Genomic DNA, 25,813 nt, shown 5'->3' on the forward strand with positions numbered 1-25,813 from the left:
TCTGTTCGTCTTTACAGATCACAGCAACACAGCCAAGCATCAAACTCCAAAATCAAAATCTCGATCTCTTTCTCTCTAGCTCACACAGTTACTGATCTTTAAACTTTCAATCCTTCAATTACTCAGAATCTTTACACTTGGCACCTCTAGTTTTGTCTCGAGACTTTGTGAGGTAAGGTAAGAATTAAGAAATTACACTTTGCACCTCTAGTTTTGGTTTGATTTTTGTTCGATCTTCTCTCTTTTGTACTACATGTCTGGATTTGGTTCAATTTAGGCCTTTCTTGGTTCTGAGTTTTTGCGATTAATTAGGCCTTAAGGTTTTCTGATATTTACTACGAAATTTGCTGTTTTGGGTTCTAATTTTGCTCTGCGATTTGTTTAATGTGTCTGATTTGTAGCTTCGATTGATCAAAAAAATTATTTATATGAGGCAATGGATACTTATTAGGACCCGTTTGGCCATGAAATTTTTTCACTTTATTTGTAAATCAGTGTTGGCCATGAAAATTTCAAATGCAAGTTCAAGTTGTATTTGGAATTTGAAAAATACCTAAAACCATGTTTTCACTTTCAATACATGAAAAATACACCGTTTGGCCATGTATTGAAAGTGAAAAAAGATGGAGTTGGAGTCAAATAATATTTTCACTTTTGGCCATGAAAACCAAATATTTTTCACTTTATTTGGAATTTTGAAGTTGGAGTTGAAGATGGAGTTGTGTTTGGTTATAGTTATTGCAAAGAATATTTGGTTGTTTGAATGTATTGAAAGTGAAAAAGGTGAAAACATGGGTTTAGGTATTTCTCAAATTCCAAACACAACATTTTCATGGCCAAAAGTTGATTTCCAAATAAAGTGAAAAAGTTTTCCAGAAAAAAGTAAAAAATTCTCATGGCCAAACGGGTCCTTAGTATATGAGGCAATGGATACTTATTCTTGTTGAGCTGCTCATAGTCCAAACAACACTGACGGTGCACCGCCCGGTGATACACTAGGCTTGATGAATCCCTTTATCAAGCAAATCCTTTATATGTACCTTCAGTTGCCGGAGACGAATCTAAGATTACTAGAATATGGGTGCACTACTAAAGAAAGTAGAAAAAAAAAAATCATTAAGTGGGATTTGATCTTTGTTCCTTTGGGTAAATAACTAATCTTTTAACAAAGTGGACCATTAAACCTTTTTGTAGCATGGGTGCCAATTAAGTAATATTAGATCAATTCTAGAAAATATGTACATAAAATATCTAGTTTTGCGGAAAGACAATGGGTTCACGTGTCCTAAAATTTGCACATAAATTCGCCCCTGTTCAGTTCTCTCAACTTCGCTGGACCATATGGTACTGGGGAATATTGGTAATAGAAATAGGATGTGTTCCTGATGAAGTAATAGAAATAGGATGTGTTCCTGATGAAGTAATAGAAATAGGATGTGTCCCTAGTAAAGTATCAGTGTAGAACTCAATCTCCCTTATGGGAGGTAGGTTGTGTAGATCATCTTGGAACACCTTCAGATGTTACATATGACCGGAACATTTGCGAGCATTTTACCCCCTCTCGGGTATCATGAAATGTAGCAATAAAGTCCAAGCAACCCTGACTAATCATCGTCTGCAGCTTCGTGAAAGATATGATTCTTGCCCTGTGTCATGGAAATATACCCTTCCATTCTACTTGCGGTTCCTCGGAATACCAAAACCTCACAACCACGGTGTGGCTATCAAGTGTTGCATGATGTAACAACAACCAATCCATATCCATAATGACATCAAAGTCAACCATGGTGTCTTTGCCCTGTATTGAGACTCACAATCTCCGTAGACTTGATCCACAACAATAGAGTCCACCACCTTTGGAGTCGAGACAACAAATGGCTCGTCTAAGAACTCTAATACCCTTTTCAAACAAGACACAAATTGTAGTGATACATAAGAATAGGTAGATCCAGGAGAATCTATAAGTGCAAATGACCCATGAGAACAAACTGCAAAAATACCTATGGCTATTACAACGTCACACGATGCCTCAGCAACCACCCTTGCCATATCATAGAGATATGAATTGGTCCCCAGTACTCTTTTTTAAGACTGGTAACATGCCCCCAGTACTATATACAGCTGGACGTTCGTTACCACTAGCAACATGTGGAGCAGCGTTAGCTGAGCTGTAGTCTGAGTTGTATCGGTATGCCCTTGGGCACAAACTTGTGTTCATATCCATTAAAAGTTGATAAGCAGTAACCCGCAAGGGTGACTCAATTGGTTGAGCATGGGGCTTCAATATCGGAGGTCTTAGGTTCGAAATCCCTAGTCTACGACAGCAAGGGATTTGCCTTCTGGGTCGAGCTCGTCGCATGGGGCTTGTCTAGTGCAGGTTATCTCTCCTGTGTGGTTTGTAGGCTATTGCACAGGAGCGTGGTTTACCTTGCGCGCACCCGAAGGGTAGCTGCTGGGGTTCCCTTGTCATAAAAAAAACACGGGTATTTTTTGAGAGACCAGATGTTTGTATTCGTCTCATTGGCATCACTAAAGTGCTTAGCCTTTCAGACACATTTGATATAGTTGTGCAAGGATTTTAGTTTAATAGTTATTGACATTTCTTTTCGAAGGTAAGCAATTTAATGTCACTTGTTATTAACTAAAATCCATGAAGAACTATACTTAATGTGTCCTGAAGACTAAGCACTTCGGTAATGTCAATCAAAATTTTTAAGAACCATGCTCTCTTGGATATGACCCATGTACGAAGGATTTGAATTTCTGAAAAAAACAATAAATTAATTTAGAGTGGAATCCATCAAGGGGCTCACTGGATTGTTGTATTGGACTGTATAAAAGCTCAAAAATGTACTGCACATCAGCCCAGGGTTGTGGCCTCTTTCAAACTACTCTCACCCTCTCCAGTCTATTCCCGAGCGACTCCAATAAAATCAAGTACCAGGTTCCTCTCTCATATTCATATTCCTTTTCTTTGTCTCGTGAAATAAAAAACAAAAACCCTATATGTCTTCCGCAATTATCAAAAGAGGATCAGTTTAATTTGAATTTTGTGAGTTCAAATGGATTAGATATGAAATTTTGCCGGGAAAAGCTGACTTTTCGAATACGTTGAAGACCCTTTTTCTCATTGGAGTTTTAGGTTTTTGATTCTCATACCTCTTGGATAAAATTTTCTTATCTAAGTAGAATTCTTGAGTTCTTGGAAATACCGCTTTTACCGAAAGGCAATGAAAGACAATCTGGAACCTTTATATCAATAACGACTGCCATTACAAACCCCGAAGGGTAACATGGACTTGTTAAAGTTGATTCAGTCGGGGTTCTTTACGTTTTCTCACTTTTCAGACAAGTTAGCTGTAGAAGACAGGTTGCTTACCTTATTTAATGTAGCTCTGTTAGCACATGCACTTTTCCATTAGTTTAAGGATTTTAGGTTCAACCGGGACCAAACGTCTTCACTTTTAACAAACATAAAGGAACATATATGCTTAGTTTTATATATCAAGAACCAAAGTACGCATACCTAATTCTAAGTTACTCGGACTCGGGTGCGGGTGTCCGATACGGGTACAAATCCGAGGGTCGGATCCTTCATGATCAAAATTTTAGGATTCGGGGATACGGATCTAGGTACGGGTACGGGTGCGGGGATTCGGCTAAAAATAAATTTTAAATATAAAAATATAGCTATAAAAAATATGCATAATTATGAAAAATTAACATGCTAATAATTAATTTAGATATTATCCCTTTTTTCCAAGAAAACATTTATAAATAGCATAACTAGGTTAATTAATACAATTTGCTTACTTAGAGCATATACTTATTTGTAATATATATGAAGTTTAATCCCAAAAAAATTAAAAAAATTCCATCTCAAAAAATATATATGAAGTTTACTTAAATGAAAAATGTTTGCCTTCAAAGCATATACAGATCTTTAATTTACAGTTAAATACTTGTATATTATTTAGATTGAAACTCTAAATTAAAACTGTAAATTTTGTTTTTGAGAAGGGTGTGAAAAAAAATAGAATTTTAGTTGTAATTATATGTAATGTTTATCCTCATAGACCAACCAACTGGCAGCAAATTAGCAAAGGGTTCAATTCCTAAATTTTTTGTTTTTGTTTTTTTGGGCAGCCAACAATTTCCATAGATCTATTGAATCCGGTGAAATCAACAAATTGAGGTAAGATTCCAGTACTACACTTGTTGAAATTCAAGCTTCAACTTGCAATCTGCCTTTACTCTCTACATCTTTGTTCGTCTCTGCATCTGCGTCGTTCTTCTCTAAATCTTCTTCCCCAACAAAACCTTTTCCACGTCTCTGTTTTTTCCCAGTACAACACAACCCATGTCTCTGTTACTACATAGCAGCGGGTATTCTGTTTCCCATCTCTTCAAATCTTGAATTTTCCCCAACACACCCGATCTCGGATCCGACACAGATCCCATACCCTTACCCGTGTCAGTGTCGTGTCGACACGGGTACAGCACCCAAACTGCCGAGTCCGAGTAACTTAGGTACCTGTTTCAAAAAAAAAAGTACACATACCTCTTTATTGAAGGGACTATTTTGAGTTTTTTCACTTGATATCGGTAATGCCTTTTTATTGGAAGTAGTTAGGGCTATAGATTATAAACATATTACTTCGGTCATGTGTAAGTGTGTATTTCTTGGAATTCATCCTTCTGATAATTTTCATATTTTCTCGGAAAAGGCCTACTTGCTTCATTGCTGCTGTATCTCCATTTGTCATAATACACTTTAAGCATTTTGAGATGTACTACTGTGCAATGTCAGGCACAAGAGATAGTTCTCCGTCATCTTTCTACTGATGCTTTTTATATCTATTATATATGTTTTTACTTTTCTGATGTGTCCAGTTGACTGTTTTACAGTTGGTGTTGAAGATGTCTTCAGCTCAAGATCCCTTTTATATTGTCAAGGAGGAAATTCAAGAATCTGTAAGTTCACCTACTTCTATCTAGTAATGTTCTAATAATCTTGAAGTGAAGTAAATCTCATTCGTCTAAGATTTGATTTGATTTTTTTTTTAAAATTAGTATGTTCTTATTCTTGTATGGGAGATGGATGCAGGAAGGGTTGATGGTGTTTTCTGTCATCTCTCTCTCTCTCTCTCTCTCTCTCTCAACATTTTAGGGGGAAGGGAGGGGTGGGTAATTTGTTTATGAGACAAACTAGAATGCTTCTGGACTAAGGATTAAAATAAAGTACTCCAATAACTAGTAAGGCGCTGTCTATTCTTTACGAATTTGATAATACTGTTTATGCCAGCTTTTATTGGCCAAGAATTTCTTAATAGAGATCATAAGGACCACTTTTAGACACTGATTATTCTTGGTAAGTGGAGTTACCATTGATCTGTGTTGGTGGAACGTAGCAGATTAGCAGGTACTTGGTGAAATGGTCGAGGTGCGCAAGTTGGCCCAAAGACCACCATTTTAAAAAAAATAAAATAAAATAAGAAGATCTAGTTAATACCTGATAGAAAACTCTGCATGAGGCAAGTGGTTATCCTCTTGAAATAGGCCAAGAAGAGAAATTACAATCTCCATTTCGGGAATGGTGTATTCATTTCCTGCTGTTTAGCACTTCATTAAGTGCTTGATGTTAATCTCCTTTCAAGCGATGAAAGGAATAAGAGATCAACTAGTTCTAAAAAAGTAATCGCATAACGAAAAAGAAAAAGAAAAAAAGTAATCTTAGTTCTGAGGTTCAGGAGCTAAAAATCATGAAATAGAGGAATCTAAATTGCAGGAACACTAGTTGGAATGATGATCGGAATTTAGCCTCTAAAAGAATTATGCTCCCTCTGTCTGCAGTACCTGTTCATTGATTTAAAGATCATAAGGGATGAGTAAATTGCAGAAGAAACTAAGCACATTACTGCCATGAGCAAAGAAAACCAAGCAACATATCAATATATTTACCATTTTTTGAACTTGGTTTTTGCGTATACTCGATGGCTACCATTCAAGACATTCAAGAATACAGTCAATACACGAAAGAAGATATAGAAAACTTGTTTTTATAAGTAAATTTATAGGAAGCCTTACTACTATCATTTTAGGTGAGAGTAACTTTGGGAGTTCACCGGAACCCTTTGATAAAGTAAACCCAGAAGAGCTACCGAAATTCAAACAGTTAGGTAAAAGCCTAAACTGGATTCTGGCTTCAAAACTCTATAGAACAATGAGATCCATAGTTTCTGGATATGCGTAGATGATTTTTCTTAATCGAGTAATGCAATATTATTAACAGAAGCATCCAGGCGATGCAACAACAACATACCCAGTTAAATCCCACAACGTGGGAGAGTCGATCAAAGCGGTATATGGAAATGAAACTAACGAAAGCGAAAAAAGGAGGGTGAAAAGATGTGGATGCAAATAATCGAATAGAAAGATATACCCCTATCTCGGGAGATATTATAGCACCCAAAGATATGGAGGCTGTTTGGAGGAGAACTACGAGACCCTCGAAAACATTTTTTTCGAGAAAAGGTCGATAAGGAATAAGTTCGTACTGATCAAAGCATTATGGAATGAAACATTCGTTCGAAAGCGCAAAAAAGCCATGACAAAATCTTTTGGCATGGGTTGAAAAATAACCCAAGTGTATCTACAATCCGGGATGCAAATAGCTGAATATAAACAGTATATACATTAAGGATTTTCAGACTGTCAAATTCACCAACAAATGAGTGTCAAATAACATGATATTATAGCACCCAAAGATATGGCCTAGTGGTCAATGAAGCTGGAGGAGAACCACGAGGTCTCAGCCTCTCAGGTTCAAATCCCACCTGAGCTAAAACACTAGCTTATTTTTTTCCATTTGCCTAAGCCTTAGTGGGCAGAGTTACCCGATACCTGTGTCGGTGGGCGATATCAGGTTTTCGATGGAATAGTCGAGGTGCATGGAAGTTCGTACGGTCACCACCGTCATTATAAACAAAGCAGGATTTTGTAAGTATCAGGCTCTCAAACATTCGTTCATGTTGGCAAATATTCTTTATGATTATCCTTCACTGATATGTATGTAGAAGAAAATCTTTTGGCATGGGTTGAAAAATAACCCAAGTGTTGCAAATACTACAAAAATACTTCGTGAGTGCATACTTTTATACTCGGAGTTAAATGTAAGAATCAATTTGAATGTGAGATGAAGATTAGAGATTAAATTGTAAAATATGTCTTTATGTAGGAAGACTGTTACTCCCTCTATTAGAGTCTATCTATTTTTCTTTTTTTGTTGACAGAAGAATGCAAAGAATGTACTTGTCCAATAAAAAAAACGCAAAGTAATTTCTGTTTCGTAAAGCTTTTGAGGTGTGTTCTGTGAGCAGGAAGGCCCTCAGCTATCATTGATCTGCCTCCGGTTTGATTTGAGAAAGTTTTATTGGAGTTCGGTGATGTTTATTTTAGTTCTCTTAATATGGCATAACTCTTTACGCACTTGCGTGCTTATATATTTACATAGTAAATGAGTTACTGATCACAGAGTGTCTAAAGACCTGCTTAGCTTTGTACACTATCTAAATATAGTCGTCTTGATTCTTTCCTGAGCCATCTCATGCTGAAAAGAGGAAGCGGAAGGAAAAAAAAAAGCAAGCTACTTTTATGATTTTTTTTTGAGGTTATATTGTGTATTATTGTACAAGAAATCAAAAGGCAAGCAGGATAAACTGAGAATTTCTATCGCTTTTACTGTTAAGAAACAAAAGATAAACTGAGACTTTCCTTGCTGTTAGAATCTGCTTGTTCTCATCTGTGCTCAAATTTGTTGACTATAGATTCTAACTCTTGAGTCTTGAAATGCCTGCTTCGTTAGATTGACAAGCTCTTGTCCACGTTTCATCAATGGGAGCAAACTCCTAGAGAAAGTAGTGAGCAAGTACATCTTATCAAAGAACTTCTTGCTTCATGTGAGAGCATTGAGTGGCAGGTATGTCCGAAAACGTAGCTCCTTGAAACATGATTAATTGATATCTATCACTGTTTCTTCCTGCTTGCCTGTACGTGAATGAATAATGATGATTTCAGATAGCTAGATACAATTTTGCATGTTTGATGTGTTGCACCTGTCTTAAGTTTCAGGCTATGAATTTGTACTGACCAATCTGTCGACTTTAGCACTTAGAAAAAAAAAATGGTTTTTCTGTCAATGTGATTTGATATTGATCTACAGTAACTTTGACTAACTTCATATCCTTTTATCAATGCTGAATTCTTGTTTTCTTGATGAGAAGGTGGATGAATTGGACAAAACAATTGATGTTGCGGCAAGAGATCCTTCTTGGTATGGTATTAATGATATTGAGCTTGATAAAAGAAGAAGATGGACCAGCAATGCGCGCGCTCAAGTATAACTGATTCTGTTGATGCCACATATATTCTTTTGTTCCTTAACTCCTTAAAATAAAATAGGTAATTTAATTGTCTTTAACCAGGTGGGAAGCATGAAGAAAGCTGTAGTAGCTGGAAAGCAGTCAAATGGGACAAGTACATCTAATCTTAGTGGGATGCGGCGAGAACTATTGAGATTGCCAGATTCTGATCAGAGAGAGGGATCCAATGCATACACTGCCCGGAATAATGACGACTTCATATCATCAGAATCAGATAGGCAATTACTTCTTATGAGGTAATCTTCCCTCCATTTCTTTGCATCTGTCCTTGTTTGTCATGTTTTTATTACTGACTCATTTTTGTTCCAATCTCATGGAAAATCTTGCACACACTTAATCCATTTATAATTGTGACAAATCTTGTTAATGGTTTCTCAATCTTTATTGTGGACATCCTAGCCTTTGATTTTATTTATGTGGGGAGAAGGATATGTATGATCAACCTCCCCAAGATCTTCATGTCATAGTCATAACCATTCTGCCATGTCTTTTAGCTTTCTGATTTTGTCTACTCTCGTTTATCATGGAATAGTTTGCTGTATTCATTACCCTTTAGTACCTAAAATTATGTCAAGATTCAAGAAGACTTTAATTAACATAGAATTTAGAGAATGTAGCAGAATCTTGAATCTATTAAGATGATACTATGGCATTTTTATGGGTTTTGAATGTAACTTTCTGAAAGCCTGTTTTCTTTATTTAGTCTTGGAATAGGTGGAGCTATTTTCTGGATCTTGCACTACTGACAACAGATATGATTCCTTGTGCAGGCAACAGGATGAAGAGCTAGACGAGCTTAGTTCCAGCATAGTTAGAATTGGAGATGTTGGGCTCACCATACATGATGAACTTCTCTCACATGTCAGTGTTTGAAATTTGGTTATCACCTGCGTAATCGGTTCCTTAAATTTCTCGGCACTCAACAAATGCAGCAGATTTAACTAATTTTCTCAAGCTTCTATTGAACTTCTCTGATGTAGTTAAAATCAATATATGTTCCTTGCAGGACAAGATCTTAAGTGAGTTGGACACGGAGATGGACAGTACATCTAATCGTCTTGATTTTGTTCAGGTAATCACTTGTGCTTTCTCTAGTTTTCAAATTTCTAAGTCAGCTACATCTCCAATGAACGTTTATCGATGGTATAATAGTATTCTGATCATGTTGACACCACAAATTTGTTGCAGAAGAAGGTTTCCATGGTAATGAAGAAGGCGAGCTTCAAGGGACAGATGATGATGATTTGTTTTCTGATAGTTTTGTTTATTGTTCTTTTCGTTCTGGTTTTCTTGACCTAGTTTCATTTGTTTTCTGATAGTTTTGCTTTTATTCAATTCATTTTGGTTTTCTCGACCTAGTGTATGTACGTATTGTTATGGAGTAAACTGGCATGTATACAGCATAATTGAATTGGAAAAATTGGTATTCACATTCATATAGATGTTGTCATCTCCTATTTTAAAGTATGTCGAAGAATTGGTTTTGTATATTAAGCGTGGATACTGGAATTTTAATATAATTAGACTTGTTAAAATAACATGTCAAACTTACTTAAAACTTATGAAGATCGGAGTAAATTATACTTGTTGAATTAAGTCAAGATTTTACGAATATTTCTAGTAGCAAATGTCTCTAGCATTTGTCTGAAATAAATAAGTAAGAAACAAGTTATACATACAGGATTTATAACACAAGGTTCATAATGTTGAGATTAATAATGCAAAGATTATTTTTATTTAATGGAGCGAGCTTTTTTTATATTAAAAATGGGATATATGAGGTAAAATTTAAAATTGGATTTATTGCTTAATTCAGCGACGTAAGATTTGGTAATCGCTAACACTTAGTCCAGATGACAAAACATGTATAACTCCAAATCTTTGGGTGAATAATGTTTTTACCCCTATTAGTTATTTTAGATTTTACTTTGTCATTTGTCAAAAAATAAATTTTAGGAGTAACAGACCAACCTCTTCATTATCAAATATCTAAAAGATCAAAATATTTAATGATTTCAATTTTGTTACTTGACAAATCTCGAAAGAATCATACTAATAAAATATTTTCGTATCACTTATCTGTTTATTAGGTCACAGAAATAACAATAATTTCAATAAAATATTTCTACCAAAAAAAAAAAAAAATCAAAAATCACAAGAAGACATCTGAGAACTTGTGTGCAGCGTGATTTCTTCCTCTATTGAGTTAGCTAAATGAGATGACCATTCCTCATTTCCAAAAACTTACACTTTTTAAAATTAAAAAAAAAATCAAAAATTATACTCCCTTCGTCCCATATTACTTGTTCACTTTTCTCTTTACACGCCCTTTAAGAATTCATAAATAAATATATTTTTTTTATTACATTACCCTTATCTTTCTTCAATTAATTGCACTCTAATCAATATTGATTACCTTAAAAAATAATTAATGTTAAGGGCAAAGTAGGAAAAACTTAATTAATTCTATCTTGATTTTATAAATGAACAAATATTTTGAGACGGATATTTATAATAATGTGGACAACTAATATAGAACAGAGGGAATATAACTATTGATATTAGTTACACACGCAAAGTGTGTAACCAAAACCAGTTACCTTAAAAATTCAGTGGGCTAATGCGTTCTTAATTAATGATAAACTTTAAATTAAGAAAGTGCATGTGGTCATGTTTAACTTTGGTAGCTTAAATTCTAAACATCACTTTCATTCAATTGAAGATACCACCGACCTCGTAAAACTGAAAATTTTCTCTTGGAGATAAGGTTCACGATGTGATCCAAGACCCATCTCTTTGTTGGCCCCCAATCAACATCAACATTTCTTCTTGCTCATAAATTCTTCACCCCCTATACCCCCAACCCAAAAACTCCTTTCATCCCAATGTCTCATTAAAGGAAATCAAAATATTAATATATGAATAGAAATTAAAATAATTCAATGTGTGTGTTGTGTGTGTAATGCAACCTCTTACCTATCTATATAATGCAATTTTCAGGTGAAGGGGTGTCAAACTGTCGACTGCACCTTTTAATATTTTGACAATAATGTTTGAATAAATTCGGATGGATCGATGTAAAGATAAGATAAATTATGCATCAATCTTAACTTGTTTGAGATTGATGTGTTATATTCCCTCTGTTCCATTTTAATTATCGTTTTAGCTCAAAAAATTGTTTCTAAATAGTTGTTTAGGAATTTAAAATTAAAGTTGACAATTGTGTTCAATTATACTTTTAATATTAAAGAAGTATGCATGATATTTAAAAGAAAAAATCAGGTAACTTAATTAATTATTTTTTGTATTTATATGTGTGTTTTAATAGTCTTGAAAAGAATTAAAGCGGCAGTTAAAATGGTACGAATGAAGTGATAGTTATTATTGTTGTTATGTATTTTGACAATACTAAAGAGACTACAACTATGCTATACCAATCAATTGAAATAAAGACAGAGCTATTGTTGTTGTACTTACCACAAATCTGATTGGACATTAATAAATTAATGTTAAAAAGTATTGACCTCTACTTTAACAAAACTTTTTACTCTTCCATTATTTATATTAAAAATATATTGTTAAGGTTCACGATGTGATCAAAAAATCTCTTTGTTTGGCCCCCCATCAACATCAACATTTCTTCTTGCTTAAATTCTTTTAAAACCTCCTTTTCCCAATGTCTCATTAAAGGAAATCAAAATATTAATATATGAATGTTAAAATAATTCAATTATACTTTTAATATTAAATGTTGTGCTTGCGCTTTTAAATTTTGGTGTCAAATTGCATGATATTTAAAAGAAAAAATCAGGTAACTTAATTAATTATTTTTTGTATTTATATGTGTGTTTGAAAATGAAAAATAGCGAAAAAATTGATAAAACGATTGAATGTTTAAAATTCGGATGGGTCGATATAAAGATAAGATAAATTATACATGAATCTAAAGTTGACAATTGTGTTCAACTATACTTTTAATATTAAAGAAGTATGCACAATATTTAAGAGGAAAAATCAGTCCACACTTATTAAATGATAAGTTATATTTTATTTATTCGTTTTTAATAGTATTTAAAATGGTACAATAGTTAAAGAGACAATACTAAAGAGACTATAACTATGCTATACCAATCAATTGAAATAAAGACAGAGCTATTGTTGTTGTACTTACCACAAATCTGACTTTTGGTTGGAGATTAATAAATTAATGTTAAAATAAGTATGACTGACCTCTACTTTAACAAAACTTTTTACTCTTTATTTATTCTATATTAAAAATATATTGTTAAGTATCTGAAGGGAACAAAATAAAATAAAATTCATATAGTCCATACCTGAATATTTTGAAATTAAACTATTGTTTGCTCTATCTTGGACAGTAACCTTAACATGAATGGATATGGATGTTATCTTCTGAATATAAAAAGAATCACTACAGGAAACATGGATATTATACTGCGTAAATAAACATTTCTGATTTTCCTTATCCTCCAAAGAGAAAATGGGTCCCTTATATTTGGGAGTAAGTTCAAATTAGTCTTTAAAGTATGCTATAAACAGTTTTGATCTTTTTAAGTTTGAAAAAAGTTGTAATAATTTTGGTCTTTTCACTATTTAACGAACACCTTCTATTAGATTTGACAAAAAATTGTCAAAAAATAAAAGAATTTAGCGGTAACTCACATTTGGAGGTACATTCGCAGTTTCTGCTATTTTTTAAATCATTTTTTCAGAGTTTGGTGCAATTTTTTTTTATGCAATTTCTGCTATTTTTTATCTAGTTTTTTGTATCTAGAACAATTTTTTAGGGACTTTCCTAGTGTTTTAGATTAAATCTTTTTGTTACGGTCTCGTCAAGTCTAACAAAAAAAGTTTGCTAAATATTTGGCTAAGGAATCAAAGTTGTTCAAAGCATACTTTAAGGACTATTTTGAACCTACTCCCAAATATAAGGGACCATTTTTGTCATTTTTCATCCTCCAATACGTTTTTATTTTTTATTTTTTTTTATTAGAGCCACGTAAACATTAGTACAGTAATATGATAGGACTTTTTTTTTTTTTTGATAGGACTAATATCTACATATGTTGAAAGTGAATTGTTAAAAGATTCCACAAGAGTAGCATCACTGTATTTAATGTTTAGCCAAAAAAGTTGGTGAAAAGTTGATAAAAAACATCACCTTTATTTGGAAATTGAAAATGATTTGAAAGATTGTTTGTTGCTTGTATAAGATATACACAAAGACTGAGAAAGTAGAAAAAAAAGAGGCTAGTGGATGCAAGATTTTCTTGGTAAGTTTATCAACAAAAGAAATTTTTGGCTATTGTTTGTAATTTCCTCTTCTATTTCTTGGCTAGTAGGTGGTTTTTTTTTTTTGGCTGCTTATGGGTTGTTGTGTGTAAATTGTAAATTGTAAATTGCTAGTAACTTTCCTTTTTTTTTTCTTTTTTTTTTCTTTGTATTTCCTTTGATAATACCTCTCTTTTTATATCCAATTCAATTCTTGATTTTGAGAGTTAAGAGATGAAAAAGTAAAAAAGATTTCAACTTTGGATTGGTTTTGTGATTTGTCATCTAAATTTACTGGTGGGGTTGTGTTTATTTTCAAGAATCTTTGATTTTTGCTGCTAATTCATAGTCTTATTTGCAAGATTTTCATTTTATTCAATTTGTGGAAAGGGTTGATTTTTATGCCATGTTTTTTTTTTTAGTTTAGTTATAACTTGTATGACTAATTCTTGTTTCTCATTGACCTCTTCTATTTATGCTCTTTTTTATAGCCTTCTTGTCATAATTTTGCTTGGTTAAAAATATATTTGATCCTATAAGAAAGCATCTAATTACCTTTAGATCCCTTTTTTTTTTAGATAATTTAATTCCATTATATACTCAAAATTCTGTCTTTTATTCTCCTTGTATCAACTACTATTTATGTTCCTAAAATCTTGGTCCCTTTATTACCTGTAACCTTTATATTCTGTGTGGTTTGTGGAATAATTTCCCTTTTTGCATTTCCATTGTTGTTATCTCCATGTTTTGCCTGAAAAAGAATTAATGTATGACAATGGAACAGGGTTCCTTAGCCTACGTGGGTCCCGATTCGTGGTTCGATCATGTTCTTATATCGGTGTCTGGTGAAGGATTCTGTTGAGGATTATTAAACATGGAGAATGGTCATCATGAATCACTCAGCAATGGAAATCTCCAAATCATTAGACACCCCTCGTACCAATCGTGTGGTAAATTGTCGTTGTCTTGGTTAGATATAAGAGTTTTCTACATTAGAGTCAGCAATTTTACGGTTGATGATTCCGCCCCGGAATATCTTACTCTCAACCACATCCCTCTAAGTCCCGACACGCTTCTTGAGGTCAACGGAACGAGATGTTCCATTTATTCGGAAGGAGCGACTTGCCTCCTTCGAAGGGATCGGGTTGATAAGAAATCAGAAGAAGCTACGTTCGTGAGCACTGATAGTATAAGGCTGACGGGAAGCGTGAAATTTGAGGTTTTCAATAAAGACGATCTCGTCCTCTCTGGGGTTTTAGAGATGTCCAATAGTAACGGTGGTGGCAGGAGATGGAACATGAATTGTGAGTCGGTGATGAATGCGGGGACTGGTTTTCTGAAGGGTAAACAAATTATAGGTTCCGAATCAATGCCGCCGACAATTGAAGTTTTTGTTACTGGTTGCTTCTCGGGGACACCTATCATATTAACAAAGAGTTTGCAGCTGAATCATAGGAAGAAGCACAACAGGAAGGGTATGTTACACTCGATCCCGGAGCATGAAACAGATGAACAGCAGAAAGATGTCTCATCTGGACTTGATATGCAGGTATCATTGTAGTTCAGTATTTTTTCTTTTTGGGTCCATTTGGTATAGTAATTTGGTATTTTCAAATTATATAATGCATAACAAAATGCAAACATTGCTGATAAGGCATCCAAACAGTCAAATTCTCGACATAGTTGAAGCACTACTACCTTTAAAATGTCCGGACTGAATAACTTTCATTGCTTAGGATGAGATTAGTGTTGTCAAAGGCGAAAAGCTCAAAAAAGCGCTCCAGGTATGTGGGCTTAAGTAAAAAAAAGGCTAGGGAAAAAATAAAAATATATGTGAAATCCAAGAAAAAAGTAAAAAATTCATTCATAATGTTTTCTTTAACAAATACACTTATTGCCGATTATTTGTTGTTTAGTACCACTCGATTCAAGATAGAACTCTTGGCAATGAGGCGCACGCCTTAGTGCCTTGCCTACACTGCTTAAGCCAGGCGAAGCGCTCTCCCATAGCTTCTCTGAGCTTCATGGCTTAAGGCACCTTAAGTGAGCCTTTAACTACACTGGATGAGATCGTCCAAGGGAGTAAAGGCTACCAAATTGCCAAGTTCAGGGGGTAATTAGGACTACTAATAGTTTAGGTGTGCACCGAATAAACCGTGTCAAGTTTAGGGGGATAGTTAGGTATTCTACCATTAACAAACTTAAAAACGCTTGCAGTCCCTTCTTCCTCCTCCTTTGTTCTTTTAGGGTGAATTTACTGCTTCATTCAATGCAAACTATTATTCAGGTTGTTTTCCTGGTAAAAAGTTGGAAAAACCTGAATTTGGGGCACAAATGTTTTCCTTCCCTAAACAGCAAATGATGTGCAAACTATTGGTTATTTAGCTTTAGCTTTTCTAGAGTCTTTTTTTTTTTTCATTTTTTTTTTTTTTTTTTTTTTTGAACTTTAAAAAAAAAAAAAAAATGAAAACCACCTAGCTGATTGCTAGTGGTGTTTTATTGCAAAATCAAAGTATTTACACAGATAGGAAAAAAGAAGAACATAGCAAACAAACAATAAAAGAAAAGAAACTACTCTAAGCTAAGGACACTGAAAAAAGGATCAAAGTGCTGCAAACTGGAGGCAAGCTGCAAGTTCTCTTGTTTTGGGATGATAACACTATCAGACACCTCAAAGCTCTCACCAGGTGCTATGTTATCAGACCCCATGATAATTCAAACAAGAGTAAAGCTGCATATGCAATCTGCTGCTGTCCATAATCCTGTGTAGTCAAGTTGAATCCATTTCACTACCTATATTGATCATAACATGGCTGATGTAAACTCCTAATCCAAACCTGCTAGAAGAATGAGCCTTTTTCTTTTCATGATAACAAGCTGGTCTTTATAAAATACCCTTGTTTGGATTCTTTCTTGATTCTGTCTTGAAGACTTTTTTTAGATTTATATCCTTAACTTTTTCTTTTTCTTTTGGGGTCTGGTTCCCTTTTCATTGCTTCTGTAAGTAAAATATGTGCTACACTGACATTTCAGGGTCTTTTCCCTTCAATGTCGATGCACATGCACCTTAAAAGTAGCTTTGCCATCTTTAAATTTCTTTGAACAAACTATCATGATCATCCATCTTCCATTTATGTTGGCAGAGTCGGGACTAAGGAGTGATAGCATGACCATAAGAACTTTCTATTTTTACCCTATAATTGTGTCTGGCTTTAATCATGCTTCATATCTTTCTTTCTTTCTTCTTCTTCTTCTTTTTTTTTATTTTTTTTTTTTTGGATAAAGTTGGTTGTGCTTCATATGATGAAACATGCTTCTGCGTTCCAACTTACCGAAAGGCTGTATCTTTTAGAAATTGGAACAAAAAAGAAATAGTCCCTAATCTGAATTGTAGGGAAGTAATAAAGTTTAGTAGAATGTCTACAGTAGTCGCCAAGGCCAGGGTCTTTTGACACTTCAAGCACTAATCAATGACATGCCTTCACACTATAATTCCCCAGCTACCCCATTCTATCTTAAGAAATTTGCCTTATTAATACCAGATACCCTTCCAGTTTTCTTTTTATTGTTGCTACACTCTCAATCTCATGACTATTCCTTCTAAAGATATTGCAAACTTCTTGTGATGTGGGATTGGTATGTATGTTCAAGCTAAGACACTATGGGAAATCCTTCCCCTAAAGAGTGTGACCGAGGCATGGATCTTCCAGAGTATCAACTATAATACATTTCCCATCTCAATGTAAATTTCTGGTTTAAACTCCTCCTATGGGTTTCTAATGTACTCTTTGGCCAACACCGTATTAAGTGGAAACAGTTTTACTGCACCAGCAATCCTCTTTAACATATTTGGCATTAACCATGTCTTCTTCCTGATTGTATCTCCTCGATCAATTAAAGAGGGGACCCGATATGCAATCTCAAGTTCATGACACTCAGTTCACCATACATGCAGGTGCTTTATCATCATAATATATCAGCTTGGTCTCCCATTTTCCTCATCTGGCATTCCGTTGTGGCTCTTCCAGAGCGCTGTGCCTTTATATTGAGCTAATTAAAATGGACTTTTGGTTTACTTGTGGTTTATTATGTGTTATTACTGGTGAATTTTCCACTAGATGGGTACATGCTCTAGATGTGGTACGACCTCCCGAAACAAAATTCAAAAGGAGTAAAGAAGAAAAGTCCCATGTTAGTCATATATTGAAGTGTCGAGCTGCAAAAGTCCAAGGCCTTAAATATGTTTGTCTATTTTCCCATGTCTATCTGTTCCTAATATTGTCTTCTGTGCCATGCATAATATCTTGGCAGCATTTTGTTTTCTTTTGTAATGTCCATAACACGCGTGATGCAGGCCAAATTCATTCTACCTTTCACTTAATCTTTTATCCAGAAAAAAAAAAAAGAGATAAAAGGTCAAATTTGCTCCCTACTTAAGTCAAAAGTTCCAAGTATGTATTGACGCTTTTGTCGACTCTGGTGCCTGGTGTGCTGCTTTAGTTTTGAAGTTGAATTGGCAAGGGATGTTTACTTATTTCACCTCACTTTCAGATTTTGAGTTCCCTTTGTCAATTCTTCTCAAGATTTTCACCGGCTTTTAGCATTTCAATATTTAGCAAAAGTGGATCTTTCAAACATTATTAGTCCAAGAATTGGCACAGCTTCTGAACTTCATTGCGTGTTCACAGGTTGCAGAGTATAGTAAGTATGAACCAGAAAGCGAAGAAGAGTACAACAGCATGTACTGGAGACAAACGGAATATATGGATGGTGAAGATGGGGAACTATCGTGGTTCAATGCTGGGGTCCGTGTTGGTGTAGGGATCGGCCTTGGCATTTGCGTAGGAGTTGGAATAGGAGTCGGTCTGTTAGTCCGCACCTACCAGACAACTACCGGAAACTTCAGAAGGCGGTTTATATGATTATGTATTGCTGAATTTCTTTTTTGCATAAAACCAAACGGCTAACAACAGATATATGCTTGTCTTGAGAGTGAATTCTAACAATCATACATTTTCGTGTAAACTACTTTCTGCTAGCTTTTTGTCTTCGTGTTAAGTCTCTTTGTATCACCTTTTTGGTTTTAGGTGTTGCAAACTCTTACTATTGTTGATGTTTCATTTTGTTGCTGAGGTGTGTAAGGCTGCAAAAAATTATAGTACATGATCATTTGGTGAAGTTATTGTGCTAAGCTTTTTGGGCTTGTAGTTCAATGTATTTTTTATTTTTTTGGTAAAATCTTCCATATGAGAAATTGATGGCTTGGTGTAAGTGCCTGGCAAGCAGTAATTATATTGTTTGATGATGTTTTACATTTGACAACTAGTATAATATATTTTCTTTTTCCCCAAGTAAATCAATGGATGAATATTTATTGGCTTAATACATAGTTCCCCGCCCCCCCCGCCCCCTCCCCCCTCCCCCACCCCACCCAAACCCAAAGGTTGAAGCCAAATTCTTTTTACACTTTTTTTTTTTTTGGCAATTAAAGAGAACTTTTTATTAACTAGCAAAGTGCACTTTACAAAACAGGCTCAACTAACCAGTTGGCCAATCTCAAATAAACGAGAGCCTCCTCCAAGGGCCGTTAACGCAGTGGGCTGTAATTATTTGTAATAACATGATTCCCAAAGAATAAATATAAATATCTGATTATGAGTTCGGCATCCCAGTCTGTTGGTATTCTGGGTTAACATAGCAAAATGTCCCAGCAGTTGATGTCATGAGATGCTGACACTATCCGAGACAGACGCTGGAACCAATCTGGCTAGGCCAACATCACTATTCATACTTCTGTAGTTAGCATCTAAGAGTATATTAGCAGGTTTTACGTCTCGTTGCACGATAGGTTCTGGTTTTGTTCGGTGAAAGAAGTGAAGAGCAGCAGCAATCTCCGCAGCTATCAGGCCAGCAGCAATCTCCGCAGCTATCCTGAAACGAGCAGGCCATGGAATAGGAGGACTACTGTTCTTGCAGAACAACCTATCCTCTGAGCTGCCATTCTCCTTACATTTATAGACAAGGCATCCGTACTCCGGACATGCTCCCAAGAGGAGAACCACATTTGGATGTCTCAAGCGGCTTAGAACTTCAATCTGCAATAAAAATAAGTACCTAACTGTATTGGATTTCCAAAAATGTCTGCCTTATCTGTTACGTGAGCTTAGAAACATGGAAAAGTACCTCTTGCTGAAACTGTGCTTGTCCCTGTGTGATGTCTGACCTTAAAACTTTGAACTAGAGAAGTAATTTGCTGCAGCTTCAATTTCCTCAGTTGAGTATCTCCTTTAACAAATCGTACTGCGGGCAGATGCCTCTTGTACTTTCTTCTTATCTTCTTCTTCACGCAGAAATTTTCTTTCTACATACTTTCGCTTCTTAGATTCCAATTCTGCTATGTGTTCCGCCATCTGCGCTACTTCTAAAGCATCTTTGCACTTTTGCTTCTCCTTTTCCAACATAGCGTCTGAAGCCTCTCGGGCCTCCTTGGCTCTTCTAAGTTGCATGCTTCTTTTGACTTCAAATGATCAATCTCTCTTGCCTTAAAAAGATGGAAAATAAGTCTCAGGGCCGTGGTCTAAATGAATAATTATTTATTTGGAGTAATGAAAATGAATAATTGAAGTGCTGAAAAAGTGTGTGACTGCCAAACACTGACCTGTTGGCTACAAGTTTCGTTGTACATATCCAGAGTTGGCTTCAGTTTAAATTTTAGCCTTTTCATTTCCTCCTCCAACTCTGCCTGCAATGCATGTAAATATGAGGAAAGACTTGCCAGTTGATCTATTTAGTTACAATCTTTCAGGTCACACTAATGGCAGTTTCTAGATAAGCTCAAGGACGCTTAATTATCTTGCAACTATGGGTAAAATAGATAGGCCATAAGAGCTTCAATCCACACTAGAATGCCCATATTGATGCTTGGTATAATTTTTATGAACACTCTGAAGTTTCTCTCATAAAATAAACTGAGTATTGGTGCTGTTATCTAATCATGTGATAATCACTACCAAGGAAAACAGAAAAGAGGTTAAAAATTTAATTGGCATCGTGACTTGACTGTCCATTGCACAACTATCTCCTAGCTATACATGTCCATTTGGACAGAGTTCAAGCAGAATAGTTGCTCGTGGATTTCCTACCAAGCAAAAAGTAGACGACATAATTGCTTTAGATGTTCGCTGATGTAGTAAATAGTGTAATAACAAGTGATCTGCAACAGCCAAAATGGTTTGTGAATCAAGGTTTAAGCTTTTAGAGTGGTTCATTTTTGCCAAATCATGGAGCATATTTGAACTTACTGCATTTTGTGAGGAGATGGAACACCTAGAAGCATCTGAAACATTGTGAGCAGAGTCCAAATGCTCAAAGGACATATCAGAGAATCGGTAATATTTTTTTTGAGAAGGTAACAGTTGAAGAGAACCGGTAATTTGAGGAGCCAGAAAGATTACTCGAACCATATGTAGAGTAGAATGAATTCTCTTTAGTATTGATACGAAGATTTTGGTTATTGACTGTGTGCTGGGATGAAGGTATTAGGTTACCAAAGTGTCTATCATGTACTATTTGAGTATTATCCAAATTTGAATTCACAGTATCCTGGGAGGAATTTTCACTGCTTCCGGCAAGCTCTGCTGGTGGTGTCCCTTCACCAAAATCACCACTATCACCCGGCGATGGCATAGGAGTAAGATTCTTGCTGCCAGGCTGCCTCATAAGTTGAATTTTATTGAAGACTTCAGTGATATTGTTGACAGATTGATCTGGTGAATGAGGAGTGCTGCTGTGTTGGCTGTCCGACAATGCCTTTGGTGTGTGCTCACTGGCATTGCTATAGTTGGGTGAATTATTCTGGCTGGCAGGATGCCTATCCGACGCACTGCTGCTATCAGAAGATATGCTCTGACTGCCAGCATCAAGAGACTCAAAGGTCCCAATACTTTCCCAAATCCCCTGGCTGAAATAGTATTAAAATCATGAATTAAGATGTTAAGACATACTTACATGAAAGTAAAATAATCCAAAGAGTCTTATGCTCTAGACAGTAGCTCAGAAAAATGATGAACCTTACTTTCATCAACCATGAGTGGGTTTTGTGAATAGACTTAAGGAATAAGAGCTTGAGAACGGGGGAATCATGTGAGGATCCTGTTTGAGATGATTAGCAGGAGCTTGCTTTACTGCTAGGAGTTGCAGGTTGACTTGCTGACTTAAGTTTAAGAACTTTTCCCCTTGATATGGCATATTTTGAGCAGAATTCAGGCACAGATTTGGATAAAGAGCTAGGCACATCTTGAACTTTTTTGCTCTGACATAGAAAGCCAAGAATTACTCTTCTAACTACCAAAATGCACTTTACAAAACAGGCTTAACTAACCAGTTGGCCAATCTGAAATCTGAAAGAGATCAAGTGATTTAATTTTTGGCCAGACCAGTCAGGATTGGCCCACCTGATGAGTTAAAAGATGTCAAGTGAGGAAAATTGGCTAAAGAATCAACAGCGAACTTCTTTGGTGACTTCTTCTTAGTCCAGTCCAATTGGTCTGATTTTCTTGGCCAGTTTTTTGGCTAAAGAATCCAGTAAAGCTTTGTGTTCCAAGTTGGAGCTTAGTTGGATCTGCTTAGCTAAAACTGAGTAAAAGAAGAAGAAAAAACTGAGTTCCCATGAAATGAATAACTAACCACATACTTTTAATAGAATCAATTGCTTTTTCTTAATGACCAATGTTAGTGTGTCCTTAAAATAATATTTCAGATTTTTTGACACAATAATATAAATTAAAATAGGTGAGAACCGGATTGAAATTCTCTATATTAGAAGTGGGAGTTGGGGTGTACAATGAGCATGGTTGATTGAACTCAATTAGAAATTCTCAATTTTGCCCCTTTCAACTTTGCATTTTGTTCTAGCAACCACTTAATTGTTTAGAGTTAGAGCGTGATGGTAGTTTGAGGCTGAAGATGTGTTGTAACTTCAGTCTCATTTTTCTGCTTTGTAATTTTCAAGTTTTGGTAATAAAAGTCATTTTATTTAAAAAAAAAAAAAAAAAAAAAGAACTTTGCGTTTTGGATGGGAAAATCTTGAAAAAACCAGTAGGGGATAATCTTGAGAAACCAGTAGGACCTTCTAAAATCTGAAACCATTTGTTAGACTTTAAAGTTGAGATGCTTTTATTTTTTATCTAGAAGAGGTATGATCTTATTTATCTTTCTTCATTGGTGTGATTTTAGTGGAGATATCAGTGCGCAAATGCAGAAGTCTTGGAGTAAATAAACAATATCAGAAAACAGCTCAGTTTGTGCGCTTTTGTCCGGTAAAACTTGTAGAATCAAAATTCAGATATTCCCTTTCTTAAATAGGTTAAACCATCTCAACTTTACTGGACATTCCCTTTCTTAAATAGCTTAATTGTATATTTAACTTTAAATTGAATAAAATAAAAATAGTAGTGCGAACATTCTTGAATTTTTCACTTGCATTCACACCTTGTTGTATAAACTCCTGTAACTGTCACATGCAGCAGATCCTACCCCCACAATCCAACCCCCTTATAAACTAGCTCACTCCCTTCCTTCACTTTCAACACTAATCTATACTTACTTTAAAATATACTACTAATGTATGATCATGCAAGCTCCTCCACTTATGCTGGACTAACAGCAGAGGGAGAATTCCCAAAAGAGTGTAACTACTACTTCCACTCTACTGAATCCAGAAAATGATATATATATATATATATGTATGTAAAGGTACTATTCATTTTTGTTTTTTTCTTTTTATATATGATTTATTTGTGCTAATGTAGTGTAATTAATGCAGATCACTTGCATTCTGCAAGGCTGAATGCCGCAATAATCAGATCAAAGAGAACAAAGCGATAAAAAGCCGGACTGCCCCTTTTAGCTTAGTAGTTGTGTTATCTATAGTTGGGGCTTCATGTCCAGTTTGCAGTTTTTTATCCAAAAAAAAGTGTTTAAACCAATTCTGAAAACTTAGCGCATGTTGATTAATAAAAGTTGTCAAGAAGATCATTCAAGAAGTGCATATCAAAGCTGGAAATTGGAGTCGCCTGAGAAAATGGCTAGATAATCACAATATTTATCCTAGCTACTGTTGTAATTGTAGTAGTCGTTGAATGTTGTTTGCAAGTCGGACTACTGGGACTATGTCCATTAGCAAGACCATTTCTCTGTACTTAACTGTTTCAGTTTGGTAATATAAGATCTTATTTACCAAAAAAATTTTAGTTGCCTTCTAGTCTAAGATGTTGATGTGCTTTTGTAGAACTGAACCTGTGAGTGAATTAGCAGATAGATAAAGAACTCAATTTTCTAAATTTTATAGGAGCAGTACTTGCGATGAAATTATTAGATAAAGAGAGAAAATCAAGACTTGCAAGTGATAACTTTTGGGCAAAGCAGTCAGGAATTATTGGCCATGGGAGAAAGAAACCTGATGATCAGTTGAATGATGTGAAGTGAGTAAAAATGGACAGCAAACTCCTTGGCTGATTTTGACTTGGCATGGAATGAACAACAAATTTGTTAACTTTATAGCCACAATATGCAGGGTCTGATTTTCTTGGCCAGTAATTGTTGCTTTGTGATCCAAGTTGGAGCATAGTTGGAGGATGGGGTTATTAGCTAAAACTGAGTAAAAGAACAAGAATAAGAAGTGAGTCTCCATGGAGTAAAGTAACTAACTGCCTAGTCCCAAATTCGGTTAAGATATTTATTTGAGCTGGCATCCACAGTGGCAAGTCATTAAACAGGTGGCACACAGCTGTCCACACACGTGACTAATTATCCCAATTCCAATTCCAATTCCCAATTGGTAACCCCAATCTTTATTCACATTCGAATTTCAGAAACAGGGGCATTTTTGGGTGCTCCTGATCTCCTTATTTTCTTTGAGGTGCAAAGGTCTGTTTTCCTTTGCACATAATATGTTTCATTAAAAGAATGGTCCTTTGCGTTTTAAGTAAATGTGTTGAACTTCTTTAACATGTTCTTACCATAGAATGATACTACTCCCTCTGTCCCAAAAAAAAAAAAAGATGTCATGCCCTTCTTTTAGTTTGTCACCAAAGATTGCTATATTTCTATATTTAAACAATTTAAGCTTTGTAGAAGGATGATTTACAACACACAAATATATAAGGCGCTTTAACCACATTTTAATCTTCCTTCTTTATTTCTCTAAAGCTTTCCTCAAAAGGGATAATCTTTTTGGGACGGAGGGAGTATATGATATTAGCTGCCTGATTACTAAAAGTAATGCAGTGCTTAATTCATGCAGATTACTTGAATTCTGCAAGGACGATTGCCGCACTAATCAGATCAATGAGAATAAAGCAAACAAAAAGCTGGACTGCTTCCAGTTGTGTTCTAGTTAGTTTTAATCCAAGTCTAGCCAGTACTTGTAATGCTTCCAGTACTGTTCTAGATAGTTTTAATCCAAGTCTAGCCAGTACATGTAATGGTTAGCAAGCTGTGAAGTTATTTGAGAGGTTCTACGAAGCATCATTGGCACTAAAATCTAAGAAGTTTGAAATCATCCCAGTGAAGTTGTTCCCTGAAATAACTAGAATCCTCAAATGAGACAATGACCACAAAATGTTTGGAATTAGATTTGCGCAAATTGGTTTCTGAAAATTCGAATTTCAGAAATTATAGAGCGGTTTTTACTGTTTAGATGATGGATGGTTGATAGTGACAATAGGAATGTAAATAAGTTTAATAGTTTCTCGAAATTTAGATGCTATTATGCGGATTGGAGAAATGGAACAGGATAAGGAAGTTAGATTTTACTAGAAATGAGAGGATAAGTCAAATTCAGAGGGATTAGTGGTGAAGGACGATAAGCGTAAATCAAGACGGCAATGTGTGCACCTGCGGCACACGAGATGCACGTGTTGTGCATGAGATGCGCGCATGCTTGGCAGAGAAAATTAGTTTTATTGAATATACGTAGGCCATAATCGAATTTGTTTCGTGCTTAAATTTTATTAGTAAGCACTGAGCAAATGTGATAAGAAATATTTAAGACCATAAATTTTAAAAATAACCCAAAAATA

The 25,813-nt window shown here is 35.2% G+C and overlaps 2 protein-coding genes and 1 pseudogene across 5 annotated transcripts; 2 read left to right on the plus strand and 1 right to left on the minus strand.

The window, feature by feature from the left end:
- LOC132039966 (syntaxin-61) lies at nt 1-9,877 on the plus strand. 2 transcript variants are annotated; one of them, XM_059430530.1, is made up of 8 exons: nt 1-177; nt 4,909-4,974; nt 7,865-7,978; nt 8,283-8,396; nt 8,484-8,677; nt 9,212-9,302; nt 9,448-9,513; nt 9,630-9,877. In XM_059430530.1, exons 2-8 carry the CDS (start codon nt 4,921-4,923, stop codon nt 9,738-9,740), a joined length of 744 nt encoding a protein of 247 aa, XP_059286513.1. In that variant the 5' UTR covers nt 1-177; nt 4,909-4,920; the 3' UTR covers nt 9,741-9,877. The 2 variants fall into 2 exon arrangements, with proteins under 2 accessions (XP_059286513.1, XP_059286514.1); XM_059430531.1 differs by having other exon boundaries at nt 1-172.
- Nucleotides 9,878-13,536: 3,659 nt separating this feature from the next.
- Nucleotides 13,537-18,940, plus strand: LOC132038936 (uncharacterized protein At1g01500-like). Of its 3 annotated transcripts, none has more exons than XM_059429430.1 (3): nt 13,537-13,735; nt 14,518-15,282; nt 18,422-18,940. In XM_059429430.1, exons 2-3 carry the CDS (start codon nt 14,608-14,610, stop codon nt 18,653-18,655), a joined length of 909 nt encoding a protein of 302 aa, XP_059285413.1. In that variant the 5' UTR covers nt 13,537-13,735; nt 14,518-14,607; the 3' UTR covers nt 18,656-18,940. The 3 variants fall into 3 exon arrangements, with proteins under 3 accessions (XP_059285413.1, XP_059285415.1, XP_059285414.1); XM_059429432.1 differs by lacking the exon at nt 13,537-13,735 and adding an exon at nt 13,896-14,030; XM_059429431.1 differs by lacking the exon at nt 13,537-13,735 and having other exon boundaries at nt 14,131-15,282.
- A 253-nt stretch (nt 18,941-19,193) lies between these two features.
- Nucleotides 19,194-22,880, minus strand: LOC132039317 (U-box domain-containing protein 52-like; annotated as a pseudogene).
- Between the last annotated feature and the right edge of the window lie 2,933 nt (nt 22,881-25,813).

The sequence above is a fragment of the Lycium ferocissimum genome, chromosome 12 (assembly GCF_029784015.1).
Source record: "Lycium ferocissimum isolate CSIRO_LF1 chromosome 12, AGI_CSIRO_Lferr_CH_V1, whole genome shotgun sequence".
Classification (NCBI taxonomy): Eukaryota; Viridiplantae; Streptophyta; class Magnoliopsida; order Solanales; family Solanaceae; genus Lycium; species Lycium ferocissimum.

What these genes read in the sequence shown, in the direction of transcription:
- LOC132039966 (XM_059430530.1), top strand. Translation starts at nt 4,921, where the DNA reads ATGTCTTCAGCTCAAGATCCCTTTTATATTGTCAAGGAGGAAATTCAA. An exon ending in GTGAGAGCATTGAGTGGCAG is followed by an intron (nt 7,979 to 8,282) that starts GTATGTCCGAAA and finishes CTTGATGAGAAG; the next exon opens with GTGGATGAATTGGACAAAAC. An exon ending in ATCGTCTTGATTTTGTTCAG is followed by an intron (nt 9,514 to 9,629) that starts GTAATCACTTGT and finishes AATTTGTTGCAG; the next exon opens with AAGAAGGTTTCCATGGTAAT.
- LOC132038936 (XM_059429430.1), top strand. Translation starts at nt 14,608, where the DNA reads ATGGAGAATGGTCATCATGAATCACTCAGCAATGGAAATCTCCAAATC. An exon ending in CATCTGGACTTGATATGCAG is followed by an intron (nt 15,283 to 18,421) that starts GTATCATTGTAG and finishes GCGTGTTCACAG; the next exon opens with GTTGCAGAGTATAGTAAGTA.